The sequence below is a fragment of the Cnephaeus nilssonii genome, assembly GCF_951640355.1.
Source record: "Cnephaeus nilssonii genome assembly, chromosome: 6".
NCBI classification, from domain to species: Eukaryota; Metazoa; Chordata; class Mammalia; order Chiroptera; family Vespertilionidae; genus Cnephaeus; species Cnephaeus nilssonii.
Genome location: NC_137077.1, coordinates 65,217,325 through 65,233,061, shown reverse-complemented (window position 1 = coordinate 65,233,061; position 15,737 = coordinate 65,217,325). Strand labels below are relative to the sequence as shown.

Below are 15,737 nucleotides of genomic sequence, written 5' to 3'. Positions count from 1 at the left end.
TGAGGTACCATTTCACACCTGTCAGAAAGGATATCATGATCAAATCAACAAACCACAAGTGCTGGCGAGGATGTGGAGAAAAAGGAACCCTCGTGCACTGCTGGTGGAAATGCAGACTGGTGCAGCCACTATGGAAGACAGTATGGACTTTCCTGAAAAAGTTAAAAATGGAACTACCATTCGACCCAGTAATCCCACTTCTAGGACTATATCCCAAGAAACCAGAAACACCAATCAGAAAGGATATATGCATCCCTATGTTCATAGCAGCACAATTTACAATAGTTAAGATTTGGAAGCAACCTAAGTGAACATCAGCAGATGAGTGGATTAAAAAACTGTGGTACATCTACACAATGAAATACTACGCCGCTATAAAAAAGAAGGAACTTTTACCATTTGCAACAGCATGGATAGAACTGGAGAGCATTATGCTAAGCGAAATAAGCCATTCAGAGAAAGTTAAATATCATATGATCTCACTCATATGTGGGATATAATGATCAACATAATTTGATGAACAAAAACAGATCCAGCCGAAACCGGTTTGGCTCAGTGGATAGAGTGTCGGCCTGCGGACTCAAGGGTCCCAGGTTCGATTCCGGTCAAGGGCATGTACCTTGGTTGCGGGCACACCCCAATAGGGGGTGTGCAAGAGGCAGCTGATCGATGTTTCTCTCTCATCGATGTTTCTAACTCTCTATCCCTCTCTCTTCCTCTCTGTAAAAAATCAATAAAATATATTAAAAAAAAAAAAAAAAAACCAGATCCAGAGACAAATGGCAAGAGAGGTGTGGGGGTTAGAGAGCAACCAAAGGACTTGTATGCATGCATATTAGAATAACCAATGGACACAGACACTAGGGCGGTGGGGGCTGGCCAGGTGTGAAAATGGCTGGGAGAGGGGGAAGGGGTCAACTGGGGAAAAAGGAGACATGTAAAACTTTAGACAACAAATAAATAATAAAAAAAAATAATTAAAAAAGAAGAAATAAAAGGCATTCAAATTGGAAAGCAGGAAATAAAACTCTCATTATTTGCAGATGACATTAATATTGTACATAGAAAACTCTAAAGACTCCACTAAAAAACTACTAGATTTAATAAATGAATTTGGTAATGTAGCAGGACTCAAAAATAACACCTAGAAATCGTGGAATTTTTATACACCAATAATGAATTTTCAGAAAGAGAAACTAAACAAACAATCCCATTTATCGTTGCAACAAAAAAATTAAGATACTTTGAAATAAACTTAACCAAGTAAAAAAAGACTTGTGCTTGGAAAACTATAGGAAGTTGAAAAAAGAGATAGAGGAAGATATAAACAAGTGGAAGAATATGTCCATGTTCACTGGTTGGTAGAAGTCAAATCATTAAAATGTCCGTACTACTCAAAGCCATCTACAGATTCAATGCAATCCCTAGTAAAATACCAACAGCCTATTTCACAGATCTGGAGCAAATACTCCAAAAAGTTATATGGAATCAAAAAAGACCCTAAATAGCTGCAGCAATCTTGAGAAAGAAAAACAAAGTTGGAGGGATCACAATACCAGATATCAAACTATACTACCAAGCCATTGTAATTAAAAGAGCCTGGCACTGGCACAAGAACAGGCACATAGATCAATGGAATAGAACAGAGATCCCAGAAATTGACCCCAGCCATTACACTCAATTAATATTTGACAAAGGAGGCAAGAACATACAATGGAGTCAAGACAGTCTCTTCAATAAATGGTGTTGGGAAAATTGGACAGATACATGCAAAACAATGAAACTAGACCACCAACTTATACCATACACAAGAATAAACTCAAAATGGATAAAGGATTTAAATGTAAGACATGAAACCATAAAAATCCTAGTAGAAACCACAGGCAGAAAAATCTCAGACATCTCTTGTAGCAATGTTTACAGATATATTTCCTAGGGCAAAGGAGTAAGGAAAAAGTAAACAAATGGTACTACATCAAAATAAAAAGCTTCTGTACAGCAAAAGAAACCATAAACAAAATGAAAAGGGAGCCCATGGTATGGGAGAACATATCTGGCAATGATACATCTGATAATATATATAAGAAACTCGGAGAACTTAACAAAAGGAAGACAAATAATCAAATTTATAAATGGGCAAAGGACCTAAATAGACACTTCTCCAAAGCAGACATACATATGGCCAAGAGACATATGAAAATATGCTCAGTCACTGATCATCAGAGAAATACAAATTAAAATGATAATGAGGTATCATCTCACACCTGTCAGAATGGCTCCCATCAACAAATCAACAAATGATACGTGCTGGCAAGGATGTAGAGAAAAGGGAACCCTAGTACACTGCTGATGAGAATACAGGCTGGTGCAGCCCTTATGGAAAACAGTATGGAATATCCTCAAAAAATTAAATATGGAACTGCAATTTGACCCAGTGATCCTACTTTTAGGAATATATCCTCAGATACCGGAAACACCAATCATAAAGAATGTATGCACCTCTATATTCATAGCAGCATAATTTACAATAGCTAAGATCTGGAAACAGCCCAAGTGCCCATCAGTAGATGAGTGGATAAAAAAGCTGTGATACATTTACACCATGGAATTCTATACAGCATTAAAAAAGAAGAATCTCTTACTCTTTGAGACAGCATGGAGGGACCTGTAGAGTATTATGTTGAGCAAAATAAACCAGTCAGAGAAAGACAATTATCACATGATCTCCCTCATATGTGGAATCTAACAAAATAAACTGATGAACAAAATAGATCCAGAGACACAGAGCAAGGAACTGACTGTGGAATCTCAAAGGGAAGGTGGGGGAGGCTGGGTGGATGGGAAGAGATTAACCAAAGAATTTGTATGCATACTAGTACATGCATAACTCATGAATACAAACAATAGGGTGGGGAAGACCTGGGGGGCGGGGGGAGGCAGGCTAGAAGAGGTCAATGGGGTAAAAAAGGAGACATATGTAATATTTTCAACAATAAAGATTTAATAAATCTATATATATAAAAGCCTAAGCGGCTGTTACAACTGAACAACCAAATAACAGATCTACCGGTAGCTATGACGTGTACTGACCACCAAGGGGAAGATGCTCAATGCAGGAGCTGCTCCTGGTGGTCAGTGCATTCCCACAGCCAAAATGCCATGGTCCCTCCCCTGGCCGGCCGGCCCTGATTGCCCTGATTGCCGGCCAGGCCAAGGGACCCCCTCCTCCCACCCTGCACGAATTTTGTGCATCGGGCCTCTAATAAATAAATAAGAAAATGAAAAATATTTTCAGCCAGAAAAACCCTAACCAAGGATAAATTTTTTTGAGTAATCTCGAAAACCTGGATTATTTGTAAATAATGTGACTGAAGATATAAACTAATTTTAGAGTAGAATGAGCAGGAATTAGGAAATAACTTCATGTGTAAATTATAACCTCATCTTATTTCCTTCTTAGGTGAATATTCTGGAATTCTATATTAATATGATTCATGAATTAAGCATACTGTGTAATGATACACAGTTCTCTTCAAGTTTGGTTATGAATAACGAAAAGCCACATAACCTAGAATCATATTCTTAAAATAATTTACCAGAACCTATCAAAAATTCAAAAGCCCAAGTGGTGTGACCAATTGAAACTATAAGTCAAGGTAGTTGGAAGTGGTGGTGAGGCAGGAGCTACAGCAAGTATAAATAACTAGAGGCCCGGTGCACAAAATTTGTGCATGGGGGTGGGGAGGTGTGTGTCCCTCAGCCCAGCTTGCACCCTCTCCAATCTGGGACATCCCTCTCACAATCCAGGACTGCTGGCTCCCAACCGCTTACCTGCCTGCCTGCCTGATTGCCCCTAACCGCTTCTGCCTGCCAGCCTGATCATCCCCTAACCACTCCCCTGCCAGCCTGATTGACGCCTAACTGCTCCCCTGCTGTCTCGATTGCCCCCAACTGCCCTCCCCTGTAGGCCTGGTTGCCCCCAACTGCCCTCCCCTGCTGGCCATCTTTGACCACATGGGGTGGCCATCTTGTGTGTTGGGAGTGATGGCCAATTTGCATATTACCTCTTTATTATATAGGAGGATAAGCAATGGCCATGTTAGTCAAGTCTATGAGAACAATTCAGAACAAAAAAGGTTACAGGAACTGATTTCTCACAGGCATGCCTTACTCTGGCTTATTAAAATCATAAAGATCTGGCAAGAAACTTCAGACATCAAGTTAGGAGAAAGTCTAGAAAGGTTAAATATGACACTGTCTTGTGTGCTTTTTAAAATCCTCACCCAAGGATATGTTTCCTTTTTCTATTATTATTAATTTTAGAGAGAGAGGGGAAGGAAAAGGGAGGGAGGGGAACGAGAGAGACATAGACAGAAACAGAGACAGATACATGGATTGGTTGCCTCCTGACCAGAGATCAAACCCGAAACCTAGGTATGTAACCTGACCAGGAATTGAACTGCAACCTTTTTGGATGTAGTTTGAACCAACTGAGCCACCCAGACAGGGTGACACTGTTTTTTTATGAGGGCTAGTGCCCAAACCAGCAAGTCTTATAATCAAATCATAGACTTTCTGCTAATTGTACATGAATACCCATATACAAATTTTCTCCACTCTTCATTTTACCAAGTTGAGGGAAGAAAAACTTGAGCTAAAATTAACGATTAGCAGATTAACCAATGCTATCACTATCACAATTGCCGTCACAGCCTAGAGGAAATGAAACTGGTGGATGGAAGGGAGAGAGGGAGGTTGGATATGTATCTGTGCAGAAAGCCTAAAGCTCTGAACTTTGAATTATTCTGTATTCTGAATCATTAAATAACTTAACAATGAATTATTACTAGATGAATAAAGCAGATTTTCTTTGAAAAAATTAAATTAAAATATTTTATTTTAATCACTATATAATAGCACCAACTTTAAAATTCACCTTCATTTAAAAGCTGAAAAATAAAACAGTAGGTTGGGGGCTGGGAATGTGAAGGGATTGAGTTAAAGAAGAAACAAAAAGAGAAAGAACTCATGGGCAGGAACAACAGTGTGGTGATTATGGACAGGGGTAGGTGGAAAAGGATATAGGTCACCTAAATGGTGATGGAGAAAAATAAAACAAAATAAAAAGAAAACAGTAATATTACACTTCAACCATCTTTTCAGCATCCTTACAGATTACATAGAGGATGGATACTAACTAACTTAATGAGAAACAGGACTCTAGCATTATAAGGACAGAACAGAACGACAAATTCAGTAAAATTTTGGTCTCTGAGCATCCTGGGATTTTCATTTCTATTTCTTCTATATTCTAACCAATTTTGTCCACATTTCTGTAATTCTCCATTACCCTGAATATAGCATAAGACTTCAGTTTAGTCTTCCAGTAATAATATGTATAAAAGCAAGCTCTGAATCCAGCCATAAAGTTATAAATTATGTATCAGATAATATAAGTTTTGACATATATACACACACCAGAAAATTTGTGTTGACATTAAAAGAATATACATTTATTAGAAGCATATTTTATTTTGAAAAATGTCCCCAACTATTTAAACTGTCAAACCCATTACATATGTACTTTAAATTATAACCCACATTTTTCAAATTGAGGTATATCCAACCAATATGCTGGTTCTAGTTAAATACAAAATATTAATCAGTTCAATAAGTTCAAAAATACAAAATATGAATCAGTTCAATATTAATCTGACCAATAAGGAAAATAAATCTTACCTGGTAGTTTCTTTTCTCAGATAATGTATGTCCATCAGTCCTCACCATAGAGTCGTGTCCTTTCCTCACAGTACTGGAGGCAATCAAACAGAACTGTCACTCAAGGGTCGTGTCACAGGAAGGACCGCCCACCAGTTCTCCCTCTAGAGTGGAATTATCCAAAAGCCATCAAAATTACTAACATGTAAATATATGAACAGTAACAAAAATATCCAATATTATATATAGAAAACAAAACAAAAAGTACATTTCAAATATTCTAACTGATGTTCTTCTTAACTATTTGGGGAGAGCTAGACTGGCAGACATGATTTGAGACAGAAATTATTAAATATGAAAAACTCTTCCTTCCCACTTCTCTCTACAGTTAAAACTGTCCGCCAGACCTCATATACAAGGTAGAAACTTATAAATAAAAATGGAGTTGACAAAAATGTTCAGCCCTCAGCTGACATTTTGTCTTTTAAATGTTCTTCTGTTAGTCTCAGAAATATCCAATTAATTCAGATTTAGTCATTTAACTTAAAAACCCTCTCTTCCAAATACTTCTTTATATAGTACTCATTCAGTTTATGATGTTTATTCCTATGCCATATAATAAAATATATCATGTTCTTATGACTAGTAAATGAAACCCAAATCAATACTCATTAAATTTTACTTCAATGAAGAGTAGTAACATATGTCAGCTTTCTGAAGCCTTTGTCCTTCAATCCTCTAATTTCATACACATTCTAATAGAATTTGCTTTATTACAATAGGGAAGAAAAATAATGGGGCTCATGTCTTAACCTCAATAAAGATAAGTCCAAAATGACTAGGCACTGTGAACATCAGGTACAAAAAATTCAGTGTAGCAGAGGTGATAGTCGCTAGAGATGTTAACTTAAAAAATGTAAACTGAAAATGAGATAAAAACTCAAAAAATAGTGTATACAAAAATTCTGGAAGCACAGATTTAAAAAAACAAATATCTCTCACCAAAGTTTTAGTGAAATGTTTACCCTAGGAAAGTAGTAAGTGTATCTAATGATCTAATAATAGTTGCTAACCATTAAAAATATTCAAATTTAGAGCAATCATTTAACATCATAAGAAATATACTTTGGGAGAGGATAAGAGAAACATCTACTTTAAATTCATAAAAAGTATGAATCAATTTTATTAAAACCAACACACACACACGTACACATACATATGGATTACCTCCAACAAGCAATCTAATAAGACGGGCAGAAACATTTCCAAGGAAAACATATCATTAAGAATTAACATTAAGGTTTTAAAAAGAATCCACATAATGAAAACCTATATTTCATCTTGTTTTATGTTTGATTAGAGTTAGTGAATGCTATACTTTTACTTAATTTTTACTATCTTACATTGTATATGTTTGGTGAAATATTTTAAGATGCCTGACTCTAAGGCAAAAATGTAACAAACAGCCCATTACCAAATTTAAATGTACCACTGGAATTAAGTATTTCTTTCTCAAAAATAACAAAGGAGAAAGGTTTGGTTTTTTAAGCCATAAGTATAATTACTGCTATAAATGTAACCCCTAACGTCTACTAAGGAATTAGGTTATTCATAAAGAAAAATTATATCAAGTAAATTGGATGTCCAAGAATAGTTAAATGACACACATTCAGCTCTAATTTAAATTTTCATGACTGTCACAAAATGAGAGCAACACCGTTTTACTATGCACTCTCAAAACAACATTAACCCTGTTTTAATGTTAGTGTTTTATAGTATTAATAGACTTTAAAACAGTATTTGCCTTACTATTAATGTATTCATGGCAACTCTGAAGTCAATGTATAATAGTTGAATTTTCCATTGTTTCTTAAAGAATAAAAGTGTGTTTCTTCTTAAGTAAGTTTAAAGTCCATGCATTTTCTTCAAATTATGCTAGTTTCATCAAAAGATAAGTTACAAATTTAAAATCGGGTAAGGCATTTTTCAACAGTATAACTTAACTATATAAAAAGATAATTATTACTATATATGCTAAACACCTTAATTAAAAACAAAAGTTAATACTTATTCTGTAAATTTACCAGGTAAATGAAAAATAACTTTGGAATACTATAGATTTTAATACAAAGGGAAATATTGTTTTTGTTTCCCTCTTAGGATAACTTCAAATATTTCATGGCTCAAGGTTTTAAGCAATATCAACTATATGATTTAACCAATACAGGAATATATATTCTATATTGAAAAATAACTAAGAATTCATTATCTCTTTTTAGTAAAAAAGAGAAAAATAAAAGCACTCTATTTTCTTCCAGGTAAACATGACAGCTAACATTTGTCACCACTATCTTGCATTAAGTAAAAATGTTCAGTAATAGACTGTCTTGATACTTGTCATATTTGGAATTACATGATGCGCAACAGATGAAAGAAGATGTGAGTATGTATGTGAAGCACAGTATGTGAAAAGGAGCAAGCATGAGAGAGAACATGCACTCCAGCTACCTAAATTTATTAAAGTTTATATACTGGTTTTCCCAAAAGTCCTACAAATACTCAAAAAGCCAGAAAAGACAAATATTTACAAAACCAAAATGAAATCATCTATAAGGCAGGGATGCCTTCCAAGATAAGAAACAAAACAACAACAGAGACTGCATTTACCCTCCTACCTTAAAAAAGCAGAAAACTAGACAAAATATGTGAAACAATAACTTTCAGACACTAGACATTACCTCAGGGCAGAGATCTTCAAGAGAAAAAAAAAGTGAAGTAAACCCTATTGCCTGCAGTTATGAGGCTGAATGAAACAGGGAGGGGAGAGGTGGGACCCATTCAGAGCCCAATGGTCTCACGGAATTAAGAGTTCAGAGTTACGGGAGACACCAAGGCAGCTAGACTTTGCAGAACTAATGAAGAGAAGGAAGCTGCAGGGGCAAAGAGCTCCAAAGATCGAGAGATTCTCCTTAAGGTTTAGGCTGAGTAATGATCTGTGTGTGCATATGAAAAAAACGACTGACTCCGGAGAAAAAAAGCCTCTGAAAAGTAGCAGTCAGGCCCTGGGCCATTTGCTGAGTGGTTAGTGTGTCGGCCCATGGACTGAAGGGTTTGGGGTTCAATTCCTGGTCGAGGGGGCATACCTTGTTTGCAGGTTTGATCTGCAGCCCTGATTGGTGGTGGGATGCAACAAATCTATGTCTCTCTCTCACATAAATGTTTCTCTCTCTGCCTCCTCCCTCCCTATCATTCCCTCTAAAAATCAATGGAAGAAATGCCCTCGGGTGAGGGTTAAAAAAAAAAAGAGTCAAAACAATCCCCAGAGCTCCTGCTGCCATTAATCAGAAGGTAATTAATGCCTTATAGGATGTATATGAATAAGTTTTACACAATAGGATGTTCTGAACCAGCACTAACAAAGCTTAAAACCGCTGGGCCAGCATGGCTCAGTGGTTGAGTATCAATCTCTGAACCAGGAGGTCATGGTTCGACTCCCCATCAGGGCACACGCCCCGGTTGCAGCCTCAATCCGCAGTATGGGGTGTGAAGGAGGCAGCCAATCAATGATTCTCTGTCATCATTGATGTTTCTCTCTCTCTCCCTGTCCCTTCCTCTCTAAAATCTATCTATACTAGTATAAAAGCCTAAGGAACCATCCGATTGGTAGCTATGATGTGCAATGACCAACAGGGGGCAGATGCTCCGACCAGTAGAGGAGGGAGCCAGATTCTTCGCGGAATCGGCAGTGGGATAGGTTGCTATTGGGGCACTGTCAGCCTCAAATCTGCTTCACCTGCACCCTGGACCCAGAGAGGAGAGAGCCCGATTCCTCGTGAAATCGGCCATGGGTTAGGTTGCTGCTGGGGTACTGTTGGCCCCGAATCGGCTTCACCCGCACCCCAGACCCAGAGAGAGAGGAGGGAGCCCACGTTGGGGGTGCATCACCCGAGAACCACCCTCTCGCAATCTGGGACCCCTCGGGGGATGTCGGAGAGCCGGTTTCGGCCTGATCCCCGCAGGCCAGGCGGAGAGACCCCACTGGTCACTGGGCCTCTAGTCCTATATAATAAAAGGCTGATATGCAAATCAACCGAATGGGGGAAGGACGGGTCGCTATGATGCACATTGACCACCAGGGGGCAGACACTCAACCCAGGAGCTGCCCCCTGGTGGTCAGTGCACTCCCACAGGGGGAGGGCCTCTCAGCCAGAAGCTGGAATCATGGCTGGTGAGCACAGCAGTGGTAGTGGGAGCCTCTCACACCTCTGCAGCAGCGCTAAGGATGTCTGACTGACAGCTTAGGCCCACTCCCCTTGGCTGACAGTTGGACATCCCTTGAGGACTCCCAGACTGCGAAAGGGCACAGGCCAGGCTGAGGGACCCCCCAAGTGCACAAATTTCTTGCACACGGCCTCTAGTGTGTGCGTGTGTGTGTGTGTGTGTGTGTGTGTGGCTTAAAACCTAGCCTCTAAAGGATTAAGCTAATTCTAAGTACAACTGTACCCCCAAATAAAGCCCAACAATCTATATATATATATACTAGTAGCCTGTTTGCACGAAGATTCGTGCAATAGACCTTCATTCACCTGGCTGCCTGCACCAGTTTTCTGTCGGCACCAGGGACCCAGGCCTTGGCTGTGGCCACCGCCTTCTGCCTTTTTCAGGGTCGGGGCTTGGCCCCGGGCGGTGGCCTTGGGCTCGGTGGCACCCAACATCCTTGCTAAGGATCGCAGGAGCCGACCCCCAGTGGTTTCCTGCGATCCGTGCAGGCTCCCCGCTGGTGCCCAAGGCCCGGAAAGCCTCGGCCCCTGGGACCCCCGGGAGCGGCGGGAGGGACCGGGCCACGCCCCCCCAGGTGGCCGATCGACGCCCGGAACCCCTGGGAGGGGCGGGAGGGGCAGGACCACGCCCTCCCAGGTGGACGATCAACCCCGGGACGGGCAGGAGGGGCCCGGACACGCCCCCCTACGTGGCTGATCGCCCCAGGCACCCCCGGGAGCGGCTGAATGGGCCCGGCTACGCCCCCCCCGGGGTGCCAATGGGCCCGGCCACGCCCCCCGGGGTGCCGATCGCCCCAGGCACCCTGGGGAGCAGCGGCATGGGCCCGGCCACGCCCCCCGGGGTGCCGATCGCCCCAGGCACCCCCGGAGCGGCGGCATGGGCCCGGCCACGCCCCCCGGGGTTGCCGATCACCCCAGGCACCCCGGGAGCGGCGGCATGGGCCCGGCCACGCCCCCCCCGGGGTGCCGATCGCCCCACGCACCCCCGGGAGCGGCGGCATGGGCCCGGCCACTTGGCACCGCCATCTTGAACTTCTCAACGGCGGATATGCCACCCGGAGTCCCGCCCCCAGCCTCCTGCCGGCCCAATCGTGGGCATAGCGGAGGTGCGGTCAATTTGCATGTTTCTCTATTATAAGGTAAGATACTAGTAAAAGGCTAACATGCTGAATGTCTGACCCGTCACTATGATGCACACTGACCACCAGGGGGCAGATGCTCAATGCAGGAGCTGCTGTGACACGCACTGGCCATTTACAGAGAAACGGCACCACAGACCTGGCACCCACAAAGCAACACTTGGCTTCCCCCAAGTGGGACACAGGCCCTGTCATCACCTAGGAGCAGCCCACCAAATTGCAGCCAACGCTGCCGAGACCCCATGGCACAAAATGCAGCCCACAGCCCAGCCCAGCCCAGGAACGATGGCAGTGGGTAATGACGTCACGTAGCAACGCCCAGCTTCCTCTCCCTAGCAACAGGCCATTTAACAATAAACGGCACCATGGACCTGGCACCCACAACACTCGGGCTTCCCCCAAGTGGGACACAGGCCCTGCTACCAGCCAGGAGCAACACTCCACCAAATTTCAGTCAATGCTGCAGAGACCCCATGGCGCAAAATGCCACAGTGGCTGTGGGCTCCAGGTAATGACTTCATGTAGCAATTCCCAGCTTCCTCTCCTTAGCGACTAGCCTCCTTGTAGTTTCTTCAGCCCAGGAACACGACTTGCTTTATAGCCAGGTGCAAACATTTCACACTTTAACCAAATGTCTGTGAAGCATTTTCCCATGCCTTATCTCATTTGATCCTCACAGAAGTCCTGGAGTAGGTAGATAGGAGACTCGGTGGAATCCTATTTTCTTTTCACCAGCAGGAAAAGAGATTTAGAAAGCTTAGAAACTTGACCTGACTGGAAAGAAGAAATGGTGGACCTTGAAAATGACTTCAGGTTTTCTCATGCGCAGAATATAGTCAAACACTGCTGCAGTTAAATATTTTACCCTTTGTTCTCCCTGTGTGATCTATAATAATAATCTGCTTCGTGTTGATATTTACTGTTGTGTTGCTGACATTTACCTGAAAGAGAAATTGGGGTGCTTCACTGGGCTGGAAAAATTTTAGCTAAATCAGAAAGCATGTCTAATTAAATAAGTTTATTCTTTATCTATAAAAGGCTAAGTTGACTTGCACATGAGTGATACATATAAAGCTCTTGCTAGTGCCAATCGCACACGTGTGTTTCGATCTGTCATTGTCAATCATGAATTTGGTTGACACTTCTATTATAGAGAAAGGGCAAATAGTGATATTAAAATATTTCTTCTAATTAATTTCCTTTCAATGTGTACAAATTCGTGCACCGAGCCACTAGTATTTAAAATAATACCACACTCCAGCATAAAACAATGTTAGATTTATAGTCTCAATTATATTGTGCTGATTTCTGGCTATAATAATGTACTATAGTTGATGACATATTATTATTATTATATAAAGTAAGATGACATCACTATAGGAATAGGTGGTAGGTACATTGGACTTCTCTGTACTATTTTTGTACCTTCTTATGAGTTTATAATTATTTTAAAGTTAAAGATTTTTAAAAGGCTTAAATTGATCTAGTGCAGGGGAGGGTAATGTACGGCCATGGGCCCTATAAAGCCTGCAAAATCACTTGGTCTGGCTCTGCCAAGGCATTGGGGGTGAGTTAATGAAATGTTTTACCAAATATAGCAGGCTAATTTTCAAGTTGGTAATTTTGTATGGCCCGCAAATGATGTTATAAATATCCAAATGGCCCAACTATTAACCAAGAATTCTAAATCCAGCTAAAATATCTTTCAAATGTGAAGGCAAATGTAGCCACTTTGGAAGAGTTTGGCAGTTTTTAATAAAATTAAACTTAAATACAATCCAGCAATTGTGCCCCTGGGTATTTACCAAAGTGAACTAAAAACTTAGGTGCATACCAAAATCTATACCTGAATGTTTATACCAATGAAGGCATCCTTAAAGAGGTGAATAAGAACATTATACAATAAAATTCTATTCAACAATAAAAAAAAACCAACAACAACAAGCTATTAACTCATACAACATGGATAGATCTTAAATGCATTTTGCTAAGGGAAAGAAACCAGACCAAAAAGGCCATACATTAAATGTTTCCATTCATATAATTTTCTGGAAAGGTAAAACTACAGGGACCGAAACAGATTAGTAGTGCCAGGGAAAGGAAGAGGGGTACAGGGAGCAATTGAAAAAGAGGATACACAGAGTTGCACCGCCAGCAGACTGAGGGTAGGGAGTAGGTAGCCCATCCCTTGTGCAGGCCACTGGGGACTGAAGAATGCACTCCCATCCCACTTCCCAGGTGTGTGAACCTGTAAAATTATGACTTCCAAGATGATATAGTATATTTTAATTGTAGGGATTCTATTTCCCCAGTCTTTGTCCTATCCAGGCTTTTTTACTTCACTTGGTCCATACAAAGAAAGATCTGGTGACATCCCTGAAAGACTCTATTAAGGCAGAAAACAACAAATTAGAAGAAATATAAAAATGGGCAGAGAAGTAAGATCGGCTAGCTAGCACAACGACAAAAGATCCAGAAGGATTTGTCAGGCACCCTGTAAATGCATTCAAGTTAATGAAACATCTGAACACTGAGTGGAGTGAGTTGGAGAACCTAATCCTCAAGGATATGTCAGATGGCTTTCTCTCTAACCTAACCATTCAGAGACAGTACTTCCCTAATGATGAAGATCAGGTCAGGGCAGCCAAAGTTCTATTGTGCCTCCAGGACATCTACAATTTGAATACAGGTACTATCTGAAAGGTAATCTTCCAGGAGTAAAATACCAATCTTTTCTAATAGTTGAGGACTGTTCTGAGTTGGGTAAAGTGGCCTATACAGAAGCAGATTATTACCATACAGAAATGTAAATGGAACAAGCACTCGGGAAGCTGGATGAAGGTGAGGTTTCTACCACTAATAAAGTCTCTGCTCTAGATTATGTGTACCCGCAGGCAGACCTCGATAAGGCACTTTTGCTTACAAAGAAGCTTCTTGAACTAGATCCTGAACATCAGAGAGCTAATGGTAATTTAAAATATTTTGAGTATACTGTATAATGGCTAAAGAAAAAGATGGCAATAAGTCTGCTTCAGATGGTCAATCTGATCAGAAAACCATGCTGAAGAAGGAAGGGATTGCTATATTACCTGCCAGAGACAGAAGAAATGCTGTGCAGTGGGGAGTGTATCAAAATGACTCCACCAAGATAGAAAAAACTTTTTTGCTACTACCATGATGGAAACTGGAATCCTAAATTTGGGACAACTCTCGTATTATTCATTTCCATGATATTATTTGATAGAGAAATTGAAAGTGTCAAAGATCTAGCAAAACCAAGAATAACTTTTTCCTTTTTTTCTATGCTCAATTTACTATACCTTTGTATCAATTTTTCCTTTGTAAGCTTACAGAAATTATAATTGATACTAGAAGCCCGGTGCACGAAATTCGTGCACGGCGGGGGGTTGTCCCTCAGCCCAGCCTGTACCCTCTCCAATCTGGGACTCCTGGAGAGATGTCCGACTGCCCGTTTAGGCCCGATCCCACCAGGATCGGGCCTAAACGGGCAGTCGGACATCCCTCTCACAATCCAGGACTGCTGGCTCCCAACTGCTTGCCTGCCTGCCTTCCTGATTGCCCCTAACCGCTTCTGCCTGCCAGCCTGATCACCCACTAACCACTCCACTGCCAGCCTGGTTGATGCTTAACTGCTCCCCTGCCAGCCTGTTTGCCCCCAACTTCCCTCCTCTGCCAGCCTGGTCACCCCTAACTGCCCTCTCCTGCAGGGTTGATCACCTCCAACTGCCCTCCCTTGCAAACCTGGTCCCTCTCAACTGCCCTCCCTTGCAGGCCGGGTGCCTCCCAACTGCTCTCTCCTGCTGGCCATCTTGTGGTGGCCATCTTGTGTCCACATGGGGGCAGGATCTTTGACCACATGGAGGCAGCTATATTGTGTGTTGCAGTGATGATCAATCTGTATATTACTCTTTTATTAGATAGAATAGAGGCCTGGTACAGGGGTGGGGGCCAGCTGGTTTGCCCTGAAGGGCATCCCGGATCAGAGTGGGGTTCCCTTGGGGCGTGGGGCGGCCTTAGCGAGGGGCCTGTGGTGGTTTGCAGGCCAGCCACGCACCCTGGCGACCCAAGAGGAGGCCCTGGTGTCTGGGATTTATTTTCCTTCTACAATTGAAACTTTGTAGCCTGGAGTGGAGCCAAGCCTGCTGTTCCCTTCAGGGCGGCAGCTATTTCTGTGGCAGTTAATTCACCTTCTACAATTGAAACTTTGTTGCCTTAAGCAGGTGGGCCCGACCAGGGTGTGCGGAAAGCTTTGCTTCCCCTGTTGCCGCCGGCAACCCTGGCCTGCTCTCTCAAGCTCCATTCTGCCGCCATTTGTTTGAATTTGTTTACCTTCTATAATTGAAACTTTGTAGCTTGAGTGGAGGCTTAGGCCTGCAACGGCTGGCAGAAAGCTTGGCTTCCTCTGTTACCTGGGAAACCTTGCTCTCTGTGGCTGTAGCCATCTTGGATTGGGGTTAATTTGCATACTCGCTCTGATTGGCTGGTGGGCGTGGCTTATGTAGTGGAGTGGTGGTTAATTTGCATATTACCATTTTATTAGAGAGGATGGCAATAACCCCACATCATAATAGAGTTAACT

The 15,737-nt window shown here is 41.8% G+C and overlaps 1 protein-coding gene and 1 pseudogene across 6 annotated transcripts in view; one reads left to right on the top strand and one right to left on the bottom strand.

The window, feature by feature from the left end:
* CNOT2 (CCR4-NOT transcription complex subunit 2) overlaps nucleotides 1-15,737 on the bottom strand; it is a 125,319-nt gene that overhangs the window by 76,796 nt on the left and 32,786 nt on the right. For 3 of the 5 annotated variants that reach the window (XM_079774218.1, XM_079774214.1, XM_079774217.1), the window contains one exon: nucleotides 5,740-5,812. In XM_079774218.1, the coding sequence (XP_079630344.1) occupies nucleotides 5,740-5,812 (73 nt within the window). Of the gene's footprint in view, nucleotides 1-5,739; nucleotides 5,883-15,737 lie in introns of all 5 variants that reach the window. The other 2 variants (XM_079774215.1, XM_079774216.1) reach the window with 1 other exon arrangement.
* Nucleotides 11,611-14,499, top strand: LOC307101987 (prolyl 4-hydroxylase subunit alpha-1-like; annotated as a pseudogene). Its single transcript has 3 exons — nucleotides 11,611-11,645; nucleotides 13,206-13,302; nucleotides 13,417-14,499. The product of its transcript is annotated as a prolyl 4-hydroxylase subunit alpha-1-like (transcript).